This window comes from Athene cunicularia (genome assembly GCF_003259725.1).
Source record: "Athene cunicularia isolate RWA chromosome Z unlocalized genomic scaffold, athCun1 chrZ_part1, whole genome shotgun sequence".
In the NCBI taxonomy this organism is placed as follows: domain Eukaryota; kingdom Metazoa; phylum Chordata; class Aves; order Strigiformes; family Strigidae; genus Athene; species Athene cunicularia.
Genome location: NW_020799142.1, coordinates 907892 through 930411, shown reverse-complemented (window position 1 = coordinate 930411; position 22520 = coordinate 907892). Strand labels below are relative to the sequence as shown.

The 22520-nt window shown below is 34.6% G+C and overlaps 1 protein-coding gene across 2 annotated transcripts in view; it reads right to left on the bottom strand.

The window, feature by feature from the left end:
• The window catches only part of ST8SIA4 (ST8 alpha-N-acetyl-neuraminide alpha-2,8-sialyltransferase 4), an 87697-nt gene that overhangs the window by 50889 nt on the left and 14288 nt on the right, over positions 1-22520 (bottom strand). For both annotated transcript variants that reach the window (XM_026865676.1, XM_026865677.1), the window contains 2 exons: positions 18137-18394; positions 5381-5674 (listed from right to left, as the gene is read on the bottom strand). In XM_026865676.1, coding sequence (XP_026721477.1) covers positions 5381-5674; positions 18137-18394 — 552 coding nt within the window. The remainder of the gene's footprint in view (positions 1-5380; positions 5675-18136; positions 18395-22520) is intronic.

Below are 22520 nucleotides of genomic sequence, written 5' to 3'. Positions count from 1 at the left end.
ATTCTACACATGAAGATGAGCATGAGAACTTTGCTTGTAGAGTTGAGAGAGGAAGTACAAAAAAAAAAAAAAAAAAAAAAACTACCATATTGTAAAAGATTCTATTGCTTGGCAAGGTGTGCCTGAGCGTGGTGTTCTTTCTTTTCAGCAGACACCTTCAGATATTCACCAACAGAAGCAGAAGAGCTGTGCAAGGCTCTGGAGTTAACTCTGGCCTCCTAATGTGCCAATGGCACGCTTAGTCTCAAGGAGCCCTCTCTACTCCCACCAGGGAACCACAAGGCAGTATCCATATCAGAAAGCATCTGCTAATTCTACTTTCATGTTTGGTTGTCTGCCACGATGGACCATTGAAGTAAAAAATCTGGACTCTAATCCTAGCAGGCTCAGTTCTTGTTTGCCTACTGTTTAATGCATATTCCATTAGAGCTCTGCTACTGAGCCCAGACCCCATAACCAACACTGTCCACACCTCAAAGAGAATCATCTCACTTGGAAAAATATTATTAAAAGTAATTTTAATTAAAGAGCTCAGAATTCAATCTCATGCCTCTTAATAAATCAAAGGTTTTGAAATTTGTTGCTACATTCAATTTAAAAAAAGTTTGGTGATTTGTTCACTCTAAGTATTTAATAATTAACCTTCCTAGCAGTGGCATTAGAGAACAAATAAATCCTTTTAATCAGTTAAACTCTTGATTTATAGATTCTAGTTCCATCTTGAACTCTGTTACATACTGATTACCTCAATTATTTTCTCAATAATATGTGCACAATTACATTTTAATTTTCTATAAAAGAGCTTTTAGAAACACTTCGTGAAAAAAATCATGCAACTGCCCCCAAACCACTTTCCAAATCCAATATTCTAACTTGACGTACAAAAGAAAAATAAAGAAAATAAATTCTCACACGAAGCCACTTGATATAGATCTACTGAAGTAAAAAATCTGAATCCAACAGCCATTTAAGATACCCTACTGATTAATAAAATAGTTATCAGGTTGGACTTAGTATTTACATAATCTGTTTTTAAAACTTTGAATCCCTCTGATATTTTAGAGGAGTGGCTATCACTCACAGAAATTTATAATGCTTGAAATCTGCAAAAAGTAATTTATTTTCACAACACCACATTACCTTTTTTATGACCAAAATGGACAGGAGAAAAAGTTTTTCACAATGATCTCAGAATGCAGTCATTATTCTACTATCTGATCAAGAGCAACTCCCAAATACTATGTGCTGCTCAAAAAGTTTCTTCTATTAATAGAAGAAAAATAGGAGAGAGAATTTCAGTGCTGTATGTGACTTCAGCAAAACTGCCTTGATATTATATAGCACAACAGTACATAAGAATGTAGAATTTGGCTTCACTAGAACAGAAGTCTAAGAAAGTTTATGTTCTGTCTTTATAAACTGCCTATGTCTTATGCTTTAAAGACTGATGAAAGAAAAAACTAATTTGTCTGAACAATTTGGCAGTTCGATATGCACAAAAGAAGAATAGAGACAATACTTTCCAGACCATCAGCCTACACCTTTCAGCATTAAACACCTCTATTAGTACTTAATATGTCAGGTTATGAATTTTACTTTATTAATGATTTAGTTACCAAATTATTTAGCCCATAATACACTATATTTACATATTTTTAATAAGATTTTACGCATATTAAATCAAAGAACTCCCAAGTTTACCTGAGAATTTATTTGTTGTTCTTCTTAAAAAATAGAGAAAAAAAAAAAAAAAAGACTTTAGAATTCTAACTTTTTAGGATAGACATCTTCTCTTTTTAGGCAGTTTTCATGCCTGTGGCTGAGTGTTTTATATTTTTAGATTATGAAGATGTGTAGTTGCAGTACATAAAAGTTTCAAATAAAAGCCTCATTTCAACCAGCTGAGTGATACAAATTATGGTATAGCCCTGTGATATACCATATCTACAGGTGTATCTGTGGTACAGAAAAAAAACAGCATGGATGCCTAAGTCTTCCAAAACAGCTTAATAAAACATAAAATTGCACCTTTTATTCATCTCTGTAAGAATATGCTTTCAAGTTGGGGACAGTTCTTCAGTATACCCTCCTGATATGTCTCTGGAATAGTATAACAAAAATCTCATCGTGTTTAAGTTGTTATGAATGTGGGAAGGTTTTAAGATAGAAAAAAAAAAACAACCTAAGACCCACATAAAAGAATTCTTGACTGATTCTCTTGTAATTAAAGTCTAATTTAAAACAGCTCTACCTACCTTCATGTTATTATTTAATGAAAAATGTGCATACTCAAATAAAAGTAGAGCCAGAATGCTTTGGAATTATCAAGACAAGAAATGGAAACAGAAGTAGTGAATTGTATGGACATTAAGGGAACTATGGAGATGTTAAAAATATTAATATGGGACAGTGACTGCAAATGCTACACTCCCATGAGTCTGCTCTGAACTTTTGTTGCCTTTAATGAAAATAAGTGAGCTACATTCGAGCACAAAGATACAAATATTTGAGAATGCTCAAAAGTCTACAAAAGAAAGGTTGCAGATACAAGTCATTTTCTTGCATAACCTAAGACAGGCTACAAAACCTGTTTCTTGCAGTTCAGCTTTCCTCATCATCCTTTCATCAATAAATCTAAAAATTCATCTCCCTCTTAGGCTTACGAGGTTAAAAGACATAGCATATTCCTTGCATTTCATCGGTCTTGCACATCTGCTTAGGCACTCAATTAAAGGGATTAGTTGCTCTGCACAGACCTTACTGTGTGTTTTAACAAGGAGGTTTTATGGGACAATTTCTTCGTTTTGTGCCACATCTAACAGCTATCTTCACATATTTTATCCTTTATGTTTTACAGCACCACAGGCCTCCCTAGGGTACCTAACTATTAACATGGTCACAAAGACTTAAAACTTGCAAGCAGAGAGCTTGCAAAAACAACAGATATGTCAAAATACACACACAAAAATAATTCAGATTCATAAAACAAGGAGTGCTTTGTAGGACTTCCTTTTAGGTAGTGTCTCTTCAGGGGCTCATAAATCATCAGTTTACATTGAATTTGAAATAAACATGAACACAATAGATAGAATACAGTATTATGAAGAATTTCCTTAAAAGTAAGTACATAAGTTGTACACATTGTTTTAAATGGCAACAGACTTAGATGTCCATTACTTTCAAACTCAAGTTAGGAGCTGTAACTTGCTTAACTTTCACAAGTCTTACCGCTCAAAATGGATTGATTTGATAATCAGGTTATGGAGCTTTAAATTTTATTTTATTTTTCAAGTACTTTATTTATTTCTAGAAAATAGTAATTTTTAACTCAGGCACGTTTTAATTTAAGAACAGTTTTTGCTTATTAATTTCTCATACTACCATGGTATATTCCATTTGACATATGAACCTAACAGAACTTAGATAGATGTAATTCAGCCTCTAAAAAGATGATATTCTTTCCCTAGATTCAACTTTGCTGCAATACAAACCTCATCATTATGGGCTGGTGTTTTAAGACAGCCGTTTGAGAAATCTAAAGAATGCTTGTTCCATATGTATTACTGCTAACAGTATCACTTCCAAACTTAACTAAGACATATTCACCTCATGCACCTCACTTCATAAATTCAAGACTTAGACCAAAGATAAATTTAACTTTGTGTCTTGTTCTTATTCAGCTTACAAAAAAGAACAGTAAAGAGTACTTGATGGTATTTGATTACTTCTCACAAGAACAAAACGGGAAAGTGAGATGATTAATCGTTTGAAGTGGAGGACTCAAGGTTTAGCACACAGATGCCACAACCTGACAAATTTGTGCAGTCATATCAGATAATACTGCTAGGTATAATCTGAAATATAGTATAGTCTAAATCTTCAACACCAATTCTGATGGCTGAGCTTTATCAGCCTTTCTTTCAGAGACAATGTAGGTGCTAATTCTTTTTTTAAGACACAGCCCTCTCAAGTTGATCAACTGAAAAGGCTGCACAGTCTGAATTGCCATTCACATTTGTTAGTTTTGCTCAGATTTAACAGGTGGAAATGAGAACAGCTGTTTGTAAACTGGAAGTAATCTTATTTATTTAATTTATATATACACACAAAACCAACTACACCTATTCATGTTTTAAAGGCATTTTGAATACTTGAAAATTCAAACACAATCAAGGCCCATAAATAGCTAAATTGTTACTGTATAATGAAACAACTATGGAAACTGAGCAACTCAGTAAAATATTAAGTATTTCCAAAGGTTTTACACATTCCAAAGGGATTGGATTTTTTTTCCAGTGCCAGAAGTGTACCACATGAAGATTATCACAGAATATCATGTACCACATGAAGATACATCACAGAAGGAGAAAAGCATATTCAGAAGACATGATATTGTGGAGAACAACACATTTCTAAACTTTATTCTCATACTGTCATATGGGTGACAATTCTGTCATTAGGGTAACAATTCCAACATCCCCTCTGATCTTATCCCTGCTGCTGTAACAGTAACAAATTTGTAGGCAGATACATAATCAGTAACTGGTGTAAAAGACAATACCAATACTTTAAGACATTTCCCAAAACCCTACAGACAGCACAGTTCAAGGAACTCAATATTGTCATGCTGTCATAATTCAGGGCACAAATAAATGTTGCACTACCATCTTCTGAACAGTTTTCATGCATAGCCCTATATACTCTCACTTGCAGTGACAATGACATTGGAGCCTTCATCTGACAGTCCTGTTTAATCATGCTGTTAAAAAAAAAAAGTCTCTGCACAAAGCATGGATGCATTTTTTTTTTTAATGACTAGTTATATTCTTGTTTACAGTGATTCTGATAAGTGTTTTTGAATTGGCCAAGCATCTGAACAAATTCAAAAGGGGAAAGATTGCTACAAAGTCCTAGATGTTTTAGGAAGGAACTCATTATTTTCAGATCTTCCAGACCTCATTATTTACATGGTTGTTACCTCAACCCCTATGCTATTTAACTTCTATTTTTTTATCTCCACAGTCTTGCCCAAAAGAAGACATGTAGCACTTTCATTGTCCTCTTATTTGATGACTCACAGGTATCATTTGAATTCAGACTATTTTTTCATCAATCTTTCACTATAATGATCATAAATAATTTTTGTACATAAAATTGAAAGTGAAAAGTTATTGTGCTAATGCAGTTGTTTCCATTAGCGTAGGCTAAATGAGTGACATTTATTACCAAACTTATTTTATCATAAATGCAATCCATTATAACAATAATGGAAATATCATACTACTTTTAACATTTTACTTGAGCTTTTTGATGCCTGCTAGAAATTCTAGCTAGGAGCTTCATTATGCCAAGGACAGACCAGTGTTTTCCAGACACTTACCCTCTGACAGCATGAATAAGTCTCAGTGATGGATAGGCGGTTCGCACTTTCAATTTATTCTTAAGGATTAATGTATTAACCCACTCCACATGCTTCTCTCCACCTTTGACCATGAAAGCAGGGATCCAAAGGACACTGTCAGTCAGCATGGATAGCCTATGCACAAATTTTTCTCTGTCACTCTCATTCCGAAAGCCTCCAAATGCTCTTTGTACAACTGATGGGTTCATGGTAATAAAATCAGATTTAGTTCCCACATCGGCAGCAAACTCCACCACAGGAGCTAGATTGCACCTGAAGAGGAAAAAATTAATGGAAAAATAAAAATAAATATGAAACATTAACTCAGAAAGATGTGTGCATGAAGGGAAAGCTGAAAATGAATATGCAAGCCCATTTCAATTTCATGTGAGAAAAAAGTACCAGTGATAATAGGTCTGATAACATATAGCATTATACTCAACTTGGACACTCATAACACAATTTTTTTTTAAGCCCTAAATGTACATAATGCTGTGAGAAAAAAAAAGTTCCATGGACATTTGAAAACCATGTCATCATGCTTTAAAATGCATTGACTAGAGTACCACTTACTCATAACAGTATGCTTTCTACACCATTTGTGTTCATTTATCATCATGTTATCAACAGCTCACACTCTTAAAGGAAGCTATGTTAGCCAATTAAGGTATAATTTATATAGGTTAGTCATTGCAGGTTTTTTACAATACAGTATTTAAGTATGATTTCAAATTAACTTTACCACACATTAAATGCATTTTTGTTATTTTGTTTTTTGGTATTCTCAGTGCAGCTGATGAGAAGTTTTTAAATTTAGTATTTTCATTTCATTTAGAAATGAAATCTTTGGAAAAAAGTATTAATCTTTCCCTTGATGTCTCATTTTCAAACCTTGTTTAATTTTTCAGTACCTTTTTTTCCTAGGCTTGAGAAAGGTCTCATGAGGCCTTTGTGTTCAGTGTTTTTTTACCTCAGTTATATAAATACATATATATATATGTAACCATACAGGCAGCATTCTCCATGGGCAGCACTGAATGCAGGTGACAAAATGCAATTCAGAAATTGTGATTTCAGTATCCAATATGATTCAATTGAAACAAATTACCTCCACAACAACCTCAGTGAATTAACCTGTAGCAAGTATGCCCCTAATAAGTGTCCTGACACAACATTGTCTCTGTTCTGTTGAGGTGAAGGATGCTAAGAAGCAATGTCAGAACTAGGTCCATCAAAACATTTGCATGTTATTATATTGCTAATATAAATAGTATTCTATTAGTTCTGTATTACTCTTCTGGTACAGTAAACTTTGTACTTAAGCTTATCCCCCAGCATCTTCTAATGTCTGCATCTCCAATGTCATATAACAATTACTGAAGTCAGCAGGGCAATACTAATTAACACCAACTGATGGCCTAGTCCTGAACGATAAGTGCTCAGAACATAAACTTCCATTCTGTAGTTATCAGCTAAAGAAGTAGTCCTATCTTCTTTAGAAATAAATTTTCTGAAGACCATAAAGCCTATATATTTTCAGGAGATAAAGCTGTCCAAATTTCTGATGACATGTGGGCAGATGTAAGCTTTCTTAGGAAACAGACTTACATTCTTCAGTATCTTTATACATCTATTCCATAAACCATCTGCATATAATACAGGTGGCTAAGAGTACTATCTTTCAGAAACTGGTAGATAGGGCACAAGAAAAACTTACACTGATTTCAATACTGGCTTTGAAAATTGTTTCTAAAAATCTTAATGGATGAACCTGTAGTCTGGAATTGTCAAAAATCTGGTGTTGCATAAAATTTAAAAATAAAAAAATCAAGCCAAAGACTTAAAATTTACCAAATTCACTGAATAACTGCTGCTCTTTAAAATACCTATTTTAAAGGCAGACTGCACAACATAATGAAGGATTCTTGTACAGCAGAACTTTTTTCAGTAGTCATACATATATGCACATGACTGGCATTGCAAATCCTGCTCTGTGTCCAACTCTGAGAAGCACCTATGTAGCAACACTACCTTGTTTAAAAGCTGTACGCCATATGCAAAGTGTGCACATATAACATAGGCCTTATAGTTTTAATATGATTCCAAGTCTTTTGACAGCTCCCTTCTGATCTGCCAACAGTATCAGTGCCTAAATCTTAAAAGAATATGTAGTTTCAAACCAGCATATAAATGTAATCTCACCTAAATCCTGGAAAAAATTGTCATAGGCATAACAAATATAAGGTCTACTCACCTTGCATGTCATTACTGTTTCACCAGTAGAATACTTAATATCAAATACTGTATTTTTGAAAGGGATGCAGCATAAGCAGACAAATTCTTAACATACTGCATGTTCACATTTTTCATGTATAACTTCATAAAGTAATGAGCAATCCAAATGCACACAGTAAGAGTGGTATTATTTATGGACAGCTATGTGGAATATTAGTCATATTTTTCAACCTTTAGTGTCTCACATTAGACACCTGATTGCAATATTAGAGGAAGGTAAGGCATTTTGCTTTCCAAATACTAAGCACCTCTTAACATTTGATCTTTTAAAAATTCAGGTATATAAATACGGATTAGCAGCAGTGCTGAAGTTTCAAATAGTTTGGTAAATACATCTGCACTTTGAAAGGCTCTGTATTCAAAGTAGTAACTAGATGCTGTTAGCAGTACACTGCCAAGATTGCTGGTTTAGAACATGAATGTAAGACAAGCTCTACACAGATTTCTGGCTCTGCTAAGGAAATAACATTACTAAATTAATTGTAGTTGACCAAGTTACAAAAGTATTACCCTCATTAAATCACTGCTCATTTTCTTTGAGGCTACTTCCTTCAAAAAAGGATTATAATACTCATTAAATTAGAAGTGTCAATATTCAGTATTTATTTTTTATCTACAAAGTTGGAAAATATAAAACACCTGCTAAAATACATGAATTAAAATCAGCACATTCTTCATCAAGGATTAAAGCAGTTATGGAACAGTTATTTCAGAAGTGTTTCCATACAAGTTCATGAGTTTATGAGCTAGTGATGAATTACAACACTTACACTAAACTGCTAGTACTAGATAATTTCTAATTCCAGATGAGTTCAAGACAATTTTATAGAAAGGTATCATAGAATCACAGAATAGTTGGGTTGGAAAGGACCTTTGAAGGTCATCTAGTTCAACCACTTGCAATGAGCAGGGACATCTTCAACTAGATTAGGCTGCTCAAAGTCCCATCCAACCTGACCTTGAATGTTTCCAGGGATTGGGCATCTACCACCTCTCTGGCAACCTGTTCCAGTGTTTCACCATCCTCATTGTAAAAAATTTCTTCTATTTAGTCTAAATCAACTCTCTTTTAGTTTAAAACCATTACCCCTTGTCCTATTGCAACAGGCCCTGCTAAAAAGTTTGTCATCATCTTTCTTGTATGTTTCAGAGCTAATAAAACTACTTACTGCACTTTTGCATATAGACCTGACTATATGTAAACAGCTTTTACTACCCATTTCAGAGATTTTATCTTAACCTCTAATGCATCTTTATGCTATGCCACAATTTAATTTACTGTTTGAATTTTTAAGCTTATTTTGTTAACAGATGTCAGTGATCTCCCATAAATTCTCAGGACTCTTTCAATAAATCCTCATACAGAGAGACACATGTAAACATATGCTTATTTTCTTTTAAATGAAATTAAGAAGCCTATTAACTGAACAACTTGAAATAGGCAATGCAATACCCTTGCTGTGTTATATTCTTTAATTCTAGTTCATTTTAAGACATAGAATGTTGGATATATCAACAACAATGATGAGGAGGTAAGGGGGACTCTGCACCTCAAGTTTCACTACTATGTGCCTAGGAGTTTGTACACAACAAATGAAACCTTACTACTGTTTGTTTGGTTTTTTTTAAAAAAAGTTGCCATTTCTATTCTTCCTGCTGGATTTGATATAAATATTATTGAAAACTGTAACATACTGTGTCCTATTGTCACATACAGCATTGATACCTTGCAACTATATGATTGATTAAAATTTGACTCTAAAACACAATTTTCTGCAGCATGCTGCCATCTTCCATTCATTCTAAAAAAACTTGAGTATTGCCTTCATGTTAATCAACCTGCAAGTGAGCAGGCTGCAGGTCAAAGCTGAACAGGACGAACTTGCTACAAGTTTAGTAACACTGAGAATACAAGAACAGATGTAATTAGAAGTCACACATAGCAGTGAAGCATTGACTTGAACACAGCTCCAAATATGAGCACTGAGAATATACATCATATTATATAAAGGTTTGTAAACCTTCTCTTAGCTGAAGCTATTCACTGTTTTCAGCAGCTTGTCCCAGCAAAAATAATTTTGCAAAACAATGGTTTACAGAAGTTCTTTTGGTTTCTTTGGTTTGGCATAAAAATTCACTGTAAGTGTATTCTTTAACAAGCTTATGGCTATTTTTTCTATATGATTTTTGTTTAACCAAGAGCTCTAGCTCCTTCTTTTTCCCCTTGCACTGAACTAGCAAATATTTAGTCATTATCTGCTCCTTTATTTCTAAGCACTATCTATGGTAGAAGTGTTCAGAAACTGGTCTAATGAGACAAAGGTTGGACCATTTTGGCGAGAAGGTTAGCAAAAAACCTAAGTGGGAAACATTCATAACCTGGGACTGGTAGTATCATAATATGCAAGATAGCTCCAACTAATGATGCAGTCCCTGTTCTTCCCATGACAACAGCCTAGACCACATCCAAAACCTCAGCATAGCCATTTCAACAGGTTAGTTAGTCTAAACTTACTATCAGGCATTAATTATATGACTTAAGTAACCAGTAAATTTACAGGGTCACTAAATTTACATAGCATTCGTGTATAATCATGATACTGAAAGGCAAATATATGTATAGAAAATATTCATAGTAAAAATGCAGAGGTTCCCAAACACAAGCTTTCAGTGTGATAGCAGATTTTCACCAGGAACATGTACTACAATGCTATCACTAAAAAGAGAACTGTGGTAAAAAGAAAAAATTAGTTCATGTCTGAATTACCACATGGTATTTAGGTATCTGTACAGTAACAGAAATCCTAAGAAACACAGACAGAAAAGTCTCAGCAATTGAAAACCTGTTTCTTCTACAACTGTCTGTTAAATATATCAGTTACAGTGGGATATATTAAGAAAAACTGTGGGGAAAAAGAGCTAAATGGCCTATGTCTGGAGTTGTATGCCATGAGAAAAGACTGAAGAATGGAGTAAGTGCTGCTATATCACACTTAAATGTAAGTCATTAACCCTGCATTTGCTGTGACACCTTTATGGCCCAAACACATCCATAACATACTTAACTCTTTTAGACAGCAGATCTTAAAGAAAATTATGAAAATGTATTCACAAAAATACACTGAAATGAGAAGTCAGTTATTCCACAGAGATTCAGCTGAACTTGCTTGGTCATTAATAAACATACAGCTAATGTATATGCACACAAATGAATAGATAACATATTCATAGGCCATATATTGTTGTTTTCAAGTCGATTTTAAATAAAAGCCATACAAACTTTCTTGACTAAAAGTGATTACTATTTCCATTTTACTTGACATTGAGAACTACAAGAATATTCTTCATACAGTAATAATGCAAGAATTGCCCATGGATTTATACACTTGTTAAACTTTTAAGAACATGCTCTTGTGGTTTACAGGTTGAAATAACTATCTAGAAATCACTCATGATTTGTTTCATTAATATCTTCTCCTTGTGGAGCAAAGCCAAAAATATCCATCACACAATATTGATTATATATACTGAGAAGCCAAAAAATCAAAATTAGTTTATTGCTGGAAGACATAATATTATCTCTGAAACATAAGGCATTACCTAAATAGTATCTGTAACATACACTCTTTCCTGAACAGACTGAAGACTTTTATACTCAGATTCATATCCAGATTCCCATAAGAATGAAAACTTCAATCTTGAATTCAAAGATTCTTGACATTTTAAGAAACACTTGGATGTGGAAGTAAAATGCAAGGCTCAAGCACACAGAAGGAAAAAGAGTTAAGTTCAAGGCAGCAGACAGCCTAACAGCTGGATTACACTCTAGCCAGTCTACTTGCAGGAAGTATATCACTAACACGTGTGTATGTAGCACATGATTTCATTTGGTTCTTCAAACAAAGGTGTGCAGCAGCACTGTAATCACCTTCACATACATACATACACCCAAAAAGGGGAGATTTACAAAAAAACATACACAAACCTCCTATCTCCTGCTGCCAAAGTAAAATGTATGGATTCTTACATGTTGTGTGTAATTGTTTGGCACCTGACAAAACTAAAATTGAATCAAATTAAGTATATATGGATCTGGATTAGCAGGGAATCCCCCAACATACCTACCTTTATCCAGGCCTTATCCTCTGCATTGCACAACAGAGAATGTCTCATTAGTACTGCAAGCTGTGTAGAGGCTCAGATACAGCATAATTATGAATTCTATTCACACACAGGAATCACATCTGTCTTCTGAGATGTGTCGTGTAAAATATGCTGACCCGATAGCCTTTTATAACACAAGTCCACAAGAATCCTGAATTTATGACTGATTTCACACTAGAAGATGGATTTTTGTGGCATCACCTGCTAATAAACTTCATTGGTTCTTGTTGCCCAAACTAGAACCTGTACTGATAATCATTAAATTCCTTCTTCTTAGCATCTTCCTTAACACCAGTGATTGAAATGCAAGTTATCCTCAACTGACACAGCACAGAAGTGACAGGAAAGGTCTAAGTGGTATTTTATAAAGTGGCAAAACATAGTATTTGCCTCTATTGTGAGTCCTTGTTGCAACATTACCCACAAATTAGCTTTACTGTTCCTTCCAATACCATTACTTTGACACTAAAATAAAGGAATCGCTGAAAGTTTGTTGCATGTGGAAAAAAACCTACAGTAGTGAAATACTGAGAATGATATTTTAATGTAAGGAAACCTGCGAAATGGAACTTTGTAGTTTCATGAATACCTGTGTCTTTGCCTTTTTATTTACCTTTACACCATCACTGTCCATAAAGGGCATATACTATAGGGCTACAGAAGTGTTACTGTAGAAAACTTCAGAACAGTTCTGCGCTCATGTGAAGACAGAAGGGGTTAAAAAAAATATTATCCTTGCAATAAATTCAGGCAAAATTATCATTTTCATGGTTTTGGATAAGCACTTTGGGGTTCCAAGTTTGGAATGTAGAAAAAACTAGTAGTTTGAACACTCAGAAATGGAAAACAGGAAGAAAAAAAAAAACAAACAAAAAAACAACCAAACCACAATGTTTAAAGTAAGACTGTTCTGAACATTGTAACACTTCTTACTCCAAACAGTCAATGAACCAATGTGTTAGTGAAGCTTCCCTGTATTTGACACCATAAAGAAAACTACTAATTAAAAGCTCTGTATTACCAACAATAGGAGTAAGCAAATTTAAAAGAATATTGTCCTTTTATCTCATGATAATTACAGGAGTCAGGCTAACTCCATGTGTTCTACATTTAGATGCTCATAGGACACCTATTACTTTAAGAGACTACTTTTAAATCTTTGATCATTTGTATATGGGTTTACAGAAGTCACTTCTTACTGATGTTTCCTTAGCCTTCTAAACTTACTTCCTTGTATCTCCTCCCATAACACCTACTTAAGAATTAGCTTTGTTTAAAAAAAAAATAAAATAAAATAAAATAGGAAGTTGCACTAAAGTCAGAATTATAAATGCTTATGAAGGGTACACAGTACTGTGGCCCCAAGCATATGCAGCACCAGATGCTATGTACGAAGAGTTTCAGCTTCATAAGACGACATTTCTGTATCAGCTCTCACTTCATGATGGGCTACCTGGAGTAGCAGTCATGCAAGGACCCTTCCAGCAGCTGAAGAAAACATGAGGTGAAGCCAAAAAGGGAAAATGTGGCCATAAGAAGCCAGGCTTTCTCCAAGGTTCTCCTGAGGAGGAGGTCATGTCTAACTTGACTGAAAACACTGAACAGCTACACTGGTGCTTCCCCCTTTCTCAGGCACCCAAATCACTGAGCAAGAACATCTGAACATTATGGTTTCTGGCTTTCTTCTGCTTTCATTCAATGTTTCAAAGTATGTCACAATTTGTAGGAAGAGACAGAGGGCAAAAATAGAGCTGCCATATTTGAAAGCTGAAAAAGGTCTAATGAGCTAGTCATGATGTATTCAAATGTTATTTTTAAGGCACTAACATTTTTTAAAATGAGTCTGTTAAATTGGCAACTTCACCTTCAACAGATCTGCTGATTCTGAGCATCCAGCTCTACAGGCACAATGGTTATGCTCCAAGCAAGGTATATTAAATAAGTATTTGAACATAAAAGCTGATACAAGTTACAAAACAAAAAAGAAGCCCCAGAATATAAGTACATTAATATTGTAATTCTGACAAATTTATGATTGCTTTTTCCTATTAGCTGAATAAATAATTCAGAAGAAAGAAGCTACTATCACTCTCTGCTTAGATATTAATATTAGCAGAGAAATTTAAGTTGTTCTCCTGAAATAAGAAAACACATCTTCATGGTATGGTTAGAAGGTCTGTCCTTTTCTTCTTCCTGAATAGATACGATGTCTTCTGCTCAAATCACAATTGCTTCCTCACAAATCCAAGATATCAGGGAGGAAGTCAAACATTATCTTCTTCTTTGCATAGGATAAACCAACAGATTTATTAAAGGACTACCAGTTTTTTGCATGGCAACTTCTCTAAGTACAAGAATTGCCAACTTAAAACACGAAGGACAAAGGACACTAGAAAAATAAGCGTGACATTTGCCCAGCAAAATTTTAGCACCCATGATGGCAAAAATATTCAGCTTGATTCCTAGATGCTGACAGATTTAGAAGGAAAACACTCCAATGAGAAAGAAGAGTTGTAACTTCTTTGTTGGGACTGAAGTGCCTAATTTATAAGTGATTAATACACTCTCATGGCTGTTGCTTTTCAGAGCAGCCCTAAGCTAGTCAAATAGCTTCACTCAAGAGGCCTGTTCTCTGTATAGTCGAAATGAAATGAAATGAAATGAAATGAAATGAAATGAAATGAAATGAAATGAAATTAAATTAAATTAAATTAAATGGACTTTATCAGAAGTGTCACTACAAGAAAAACCACAAGATTATCTATTAGGTTTGAAGGGGTTTGTTTGTTTTTTAACCAAGTAACTCCAAAACTCTAGTTGGCCTCTGCTTTTCTATAGTTCCCATCATGAATGATGAATTCCATCAATTAAAACAAAAAAAATTTCTTCCAAATTTTGGCATTATTCAAATTCTGAACCCAAAGCTGACTTGAATTCTTTTTGGTACTTCCTGGTTGCCAGAAGTAATTCCAAGAATCTGACAGTTATTACTTGGCAATGTTTATAGTATTGTTATTTACCCAAAATACAGTTGTCTTTTTTAGGAAGTCCTATGTACCTACTGCATTTCAAAATGTATCACTTAGTATAACAAGCTCATCTGTTTCTTAAGATGTAACAACTAACATAGCTCTGGCATGAGAATTTCAGCATCACAAAGTGTAGACAATGGGGGAATAATATGTATTGCATTTAAATATCACAGGGAGTGAGCAAAATATATCTCACCTAACAGTTAGACAAACAGCAGAAAACAGTACCATGCAAAAACCAGCTCCTGCAACAGCATGGTGCCATTTATAGATTTTTAAATGTAACCTGGTAGATTATCTTATATTTTCATTCTGATTTATTTTATGGAATCAGAGATTTTGGAATGCTTCAGAGCCTTTCTGGGTATAGTATCAAAGTGCTAAATGGTAAAGCAGCATGCTTTAGCTCACCACTACAAAAATGGTAGAGGTGCAAGGATTGATATTGACTTAAGAGGGTGTAAAGTAATAGAAGGTAAAAAGGAAAGGCATATGGGAATTTGGAATAGTTAATAGCACACTTTTTTTTTAATAGCAAAGAGTCTCCTTGCTTCCCATTTTAACTAGATGGGTCATAATTCCTACTGTCAATATAGGCATGATTTCACTGAACTTGTGGAACTAATTCATTTTATCCTAGCAGAAGTTATGTCCCTTGTCTCTTGATTCTGATGCCCTGAGAACAAAATAAGGCTTTTATATGAATAAGTAATTAAAACCAAGCCTCTTTAAAATGTTTGGTGAATATAGTAAATCTACTTATGCTGACAAGATATTACATTGCTTGCAAAAATTACTCTTATTTATGCACATTCAGAGATGTCTGAAGAGGAAGAATTGTATTGTTTTACTTGTAAAATTTGCTGACAGAATTATATGTTAGCTTGCAGGCATGTCTATTATTTGACTCCAGTTTAGATGTCTATTTTTAAACTTTTTTCGTAATAAAAGTACTCTAATTACTGATGTCTATGTTGGATCAATGTTCTTTGAGAGGCACTGTTACCTAGAGAAGCACTGGAATGTCTCAAAGCAAGATGGACAAGTATTAGGACACTGACAGATACTAACAAATTACTTAATGTGCTAGGTACTGACACTCTTTCCACTTAATAAAGTGTATATTCAGTGTTTTTAACACTTATTGCCAACATCTTCATACCACTTTCACAGAAGCATTAAAATTCAGGATATTAAGTTCTGTAATGCATATACTGCTAGATGTTTGTGGTGTCCTCTTCACTTTCACAGATCTCCGCTATCAGTTTTAACATTCAATTAAGGGTATTGTTGGTGTCAGATTTAACATTACAACTGCTAACTTCTAAGAAAAAAAATATCTCAAAACCACACACTTTTGTTTCAGGTCTCAAAAAGAACATACAGTACTATCAAAATCAAACAGATAATATATTTAACCAGAATAGCATGACATACTTGCCCCAACAGATAAGCATATTGCACTCAGCAACTGGAGATTCTACGAAAATGTTGTTCATCAGCCTCTACACCTAGCTGCATACATTACATACAGTAACACCTTTTCAGAACACCACCAGGTGGTGAGTAGAATGACTTAATTTTACTTGTAGAGAAATCAGCTGAAAGCAGAATAACAGTGTCATGGTACATTTTAATACCAGAATACTAACAGCAATAGCGGTGAGTGGTTACCAAGTATCCAGTACCATTACATCACATGATTATATATCATGTTGAGTGCAACTTTTTTAAATGGAAGAGGAATGTGGGAAACTAAGTTTGAAGTATAGTTTGCATTTTTCTTTAACTCAAAATACAAATGAATTCATTGATATTTACTTTAAAGTATTTCCAGAACCTCAAAAAGATTACTATCACAATATCATCAAACTAGTTGTTACACTGATCGCCTTAGTAGTCATACCCCTTACCAGAGATGTTTCTCCAGTCTAAATAACTTACTAGCAACAGTAACTTCCTGATGCTTCACCATTCTTCTTTGATTTATACACAGATCTTTAAGAATATTATCTTTACTCCATATGATTTGAATTAGTTAAAATCTCCTATCAGGCATCATCACCTAGTTTCATGACAGTTAAAACATGGGGAAGAGCATGGAGATGACTTAAAAAAAAATCAGGACATGATTTAAGTATATACCTTGCCTTCTGAAAGAAAATTTTCATCTAGAAAATCTAGTATCTAAATTTTTCGGTAAACCTGTTAAATGAATCGCATTTCATCACTGGGAGAGTGAACAAGCATGCCATAAGCTAAATCTGGTTTATAAATGTGTATTTATTTTTTGATTCCTTCTGCAATAAGGATGTTAATTTGAAAGACTAGTGGTATAAGAAAAAAAAAAAAAAAAGCAAAATGGAATGGTTGTTCGTATTGCTAGTACACCTTTCAAATAAAAAACAACTTTCGTGTCTATATTCTGTTTCGATTTATGTACAGAAAAATGTAGTTTTTCTTTTCATATCCTTTTGATTTTTTTTTTTTTGCCACCATATTTCTTCAAGGTGAGGAAAGAAAAATCAAGTAACTTGCAATGACAACTATTTCCACACTGTTTTCTGTCACTGTCCTCTCTTCTGCCCAACCTTCTCTATATCCGTGTAACACTAGGCTGCCAAATGAAGCCAGCTATTCCTCTTTGTTTCCTAGTGATATGTGAAGTCCAAAGGTATTCTATTGTTTAAAGAATGAATAAAAAGTGAAGCATATCAAAATTTTTGCCTAAACTGCAGGGATACATTTAGAGCAATGTGAATGAATTTAGATGTGTGACTTCTGTTTACCTTAATGGCAGCCATCCAATTCAACATCAATACATCACACTGAAATTTTACCCCATGCTGCACATAAGTAATGTAGTAATTTATAGTAGGCCATCTTTTTTGGCCAAAAGCTAAGAAAGAATATATTTTTAAAAGAGAAAACATTTTGTATTCATTCTACCCAGGTGTCCACAGAAAATTCATTTTGTCTAGAATAAAAAAAAAAACAAAAAACAGCAAAACTAAGTAGCTCAAAACTCCCTCCTCTGCTCCTTCTTTTATTTTTACAGTAAAAATAATTTTCTTGTCAACAGTATGGGCATGTATTTAAATTCAGAGAATCACACAGTGAAGTATACTGTTTCAGATTAATTTCAGATAATGTCAGAAATCTGTATCTTAAACTAAAACAGTTCTCCCAGCTTTTCTCCAAGAAGCATAGGAGGCTCTATCTTCCACAGCAGATGAAAACTCACCTTATTACAAAGTCATGGCTATCGATCTCTTTTCCACATCCACTGTCCAGAAGGATGCCAGAATTCCCAACAACTGCACAGGTTTTAAATCGGCGATTCTTCATTGGGGAAACTTCAGGCAGAAGTCTGTGCAAATCCTGAGAAATGTTTAGGGTGCGACGTCTGTCCAATACATAATGTATTACATCTCCTGGCTTGAAGCTGCTTTTGACCACTGAGACATCTCTTTCAGCATCCAAGAATCGGAGAATGTTCTTTCTGGGATGAAAGAAAAATGAACAAATAAATCCCAACACCCATGACTTGCATGGAGTACATTTAATAGTAATGACAGTACAGAACATACAATGTAAAGCACAGGGTAGATAGTGTCCAACAGACTGAGGTCATTTCCCATACTCTAGGATGGAGTTAGAGCAAAACTGTTATGACTGAATTCAAATTCTGGTTACAATGTAACATGTAAACACTACAGTGATAGAACTTAATCACTGCCTACAAACAAACTGAGAGACCAAGGGAAGATAACTTTAGAAATTAGAAGGCATACTATTTTTGAGTATTTTACAAAACTTTGGAATAAATGCATATGTTTGTTTTCATAGAACCATAGTTAAATATATGAGGTATTTATGATTTAGGAAATAAACACTTCGCTACAATCTCACCTCTTGCAAATCAGCTTGGATCAGCAATAGCCATGTTTTCATATAGATTCCTATTTCATCATCAGAATAACATACTTGGTCTAGCATGAACTTGCTCCTAATTAACTAAAGTTCACCCAAAGTTATCCTAATTAACTTGAGTTCAGACACACATGACCAAGATATGAGGGTTTATCAAGTTAGTACAGGTCAAGTAAACTATGGTAATTGAAGAGCTCTATACTCGCAGTCCACAGCAAGTAACAGATGAAAAATGTCTGCTTAAATGTCAGCTGATGAAATTAAGCCATGGTAATTGTACCTGCTTACAAGGTTGGGGGCAGGGGTCTAAAAAACTGAAACACTTTCAGTATGTAAATTCAAAAAAGACACTTTTAATGACTGCAGCTATGTAACAACAAATACCTGCACTAGCAGTGTCAAGCAGTTTTTAGCATCCACCTACCCTGGGTATAAAAAGCTGCAAAGGACTCCAGGCTAGAGCTGCAGGAACCAGTGGTAGCTCAGGACTGCAAATAAGGAAAGACTTACAAGCTTGTGTCCATTCCTGCTCTGCAATACATGTACATTGTGAAGAGGCATAAAAGGATCACATCTGAACTTAAGCAAATACTTAAGTATAATACACTTGTGGAACAGAGCAGGAGTGCTAAACTGGAGCAGGGTGTTCACTACATGTTAATTTCAATACAAACTTTTGTCTCTGCAACTTTAACAAACCAAGAAGAAAATCAGTAACTATATTTTCCATTGCTGTCAGCAGGTAAGGTAGAATTTAAAACAGAATAGACATTTCATTGAGTAAGAAAATGTTATTTTATGTAATAACTTTTCAGAGCAGAAGTTTTTTACAGCATATCAAAACAGGAAAAGATAATTAGAGATGCCACTCTAGCAGTTACAACACCCACTCAGAGACATAAAGGGGAAATAATCCCCCACAAGTGAAAAGGGATGAAATGCAGGAACTCCTGGCTAACCAGCCAGTTCTTGTCTCACTGCTTCAATAGGGAAGAATAAGTCTGAAACTTGCAACCAGTGATACAAAATACCCACCCTGGACCTGACTTGAAAAGCCATAGGGGAAGTGAAACATAATTAAAATGTTTTTCAAGTGTTTCCTCTAATTTCTTAAACTAAGACAAAAGAAAAGTAAATAATATAAAGAATGTCTTGGGCCGTCTGTTACAGTTGCCATGTATGAATGAAGTAGCATCAGAGCAAAGACAGTTTGTGCTGAGGCATATGAGGGACTCTGAATAACAGAGCAGGACAAACAATGTTAAAATCCTGAGTGTCTAAAGTTTTTGGTAAGGCCAGACAGTTATGTCTGTAAAATGAAGATGTCTTCAGCCTGTAAACTGAATGAACTTAAAATCTTAATGGATTTGATAAGCTTCATTTTGTGGGTACTATGCAACAGAAACATACATATCGCTACAAAATTAAAAAGAGCAAGGAAGAAGGAATTGCTCAATCTAGCAGTATTAAAAATGACTGAAATTATTCATCACCTAATAACAGAGCTACCAGAACTGTGACTGTAAAGGAAAAGATCAATGCATCAAAAGTTATCAATAGCATCAGCCAACAGCTATCCAGAGACTAACTTCACACCCATTCTGATGTGAAAAGGGGGGGACCATAAATGAGTCTCAAAAAACAAAAGAAATTATGTGATATGTACAGAAACCTAGGGGTCTGACTGAAAAAAGTCACACATGATCACCAGAAGATTCACTTTAGTCATTTAGAGCACCCATTCCCACTACCTAGAGTGAATGGGCTTAATACTGTAGCTGTTAACAAACAAGTAGCAACATTTGTGCAAGAACAGAGTCACATGTACTATTTTAAAACATAACAGGAAGGCAGTGAAGTTATCCAAACAGTGACAAAAAAATAAAGTGCCTTGGGCTTCCATTATTAATCTGATTACATACAGTCAGAGCATATTTATCGATATATGTGCTTACATATGCTCATACAAGTCCTCCAGAGGGTTTCAAGTGGACCTGAATTAGATTTAGATAGTCAACCACTTATTTAACAGAGCTTAAATTTCAAAAATGTCTAAGGACTTTACTTTTCAATATAATTTTGAGATAGACAAAAGTCACTGAAGCTTACTATCTTCTCACATTTAAAAACATTTTATCTGAAGTTGTCAGTAGCATATTTAAACAAACATACAGGTATTGCAGTACACATAAGAATCCTCATACAAAAGGTGTGTAATAATGCCAACATTAAAATATTTTAATTGATTCATCTGCCTGTATCCTGATATCTTTTCATACTGAAAAAAAATTATTAAGAATGCAAGAGCCCATGCTATTGTGTTAAGTTCCTCTGTGTTACTGACTCATCTGTACCATGGGGATAGTAGTACTTCCCATTTTCATGTAAGTGCTGAGAGAAAAAAAAATTACTGGAATATATGACAAAAACTGAAAGTACATACATGAGTGTCTCAGGCCTGATGCTTATTAATAATAATAACTTGTTTAAACCTCTGTTCTGTCCCACAAACAGCACTGAAAATAGCACAACAAGGTTATTTTGATTAAAAAGACATGACAAAATAATTAGTATATAATGGAAATAGTAAGTGCTAATCCACATCCAGCTGCATATAAAATTCCAAAGTAAACTCAATTAGATGAAGGAAGAAAACAACATGAAAGCAAAGGTGTTCTGCAAACTTAAAACTTTCTTTATACATTTTAGCTTATTTCAAGTCTTCAAGTTTTGTTTTGAGGAATTAAACTGTATCTGGGGAGTGGCCTGTGACGTTTATGGGCAGGTGGGGGAGTTGTGACTCATTCTTATCTGAAGCCAAGCAGCTGTTTGCAACATATTTACACGACTCACAGAAACATGTTGTCACAATCAGTGGTTGACCTCAGTTTTTCCTTTGATAATCACAAACAGATGTTCATAATATTTAAATATTAACAACAACTCCTGGTTATCTGATAAAGTAACAGGCAGCATTGTCTCCAAACAGCTTTCCAAATGATATAAATATGTATTGCTGTGGGGCAACATGGTGACATTTTTCTGGTTTTATTTTCTACTGTAGTCTTTGTATTACACAACTGTTATATAATGGCAAACTCATCCTCATCTGCCTCAAAACTGTCTGGACTAAGGAATGAAAATAAATCACTTAAACATCTGACATTAAAGATAACAAATAAATTTTTATTTTTAAATATTGTAAGGAACACTGAAATATGACCCTCAACACTTTTCCTGGAAAAATTATTTCTTTTCACAGAATCATCTAGGTTGGAAAGGACCGTGAAGATCATCTAGCCAAACTGTTCACCTAGCACTGACAGTTCCCAAATAAACCATATCACTCAGCGGTACGTTAATGCAACTCTTAAACACCTCCAGGGATGGGGAATCCACCACCTCCCTGGGCAGCCCTTTACAACACCTAACAACCTGTTCTGTAAAGAAATACTTCCTGATATCTAGTTTAAACCTTCCCTGGCACAACTAGGGACATTACCTCTTATCCTATCGCTTACTACTTGGTTAAACAAGCTCAAACCCAGCTCTCTGCAGCTTCCTTTCATGCAGTTGTGAAGGGAGATGAGGTCTCCCCTCAGCCTCCTCTTCTCCAGACTAAAAAACCCCAGTTCCCTCAGCCACTCCTCGTACGACCTGTGCTCCAGAGCCTGCACCAGCTTCGTTGCCCTTCT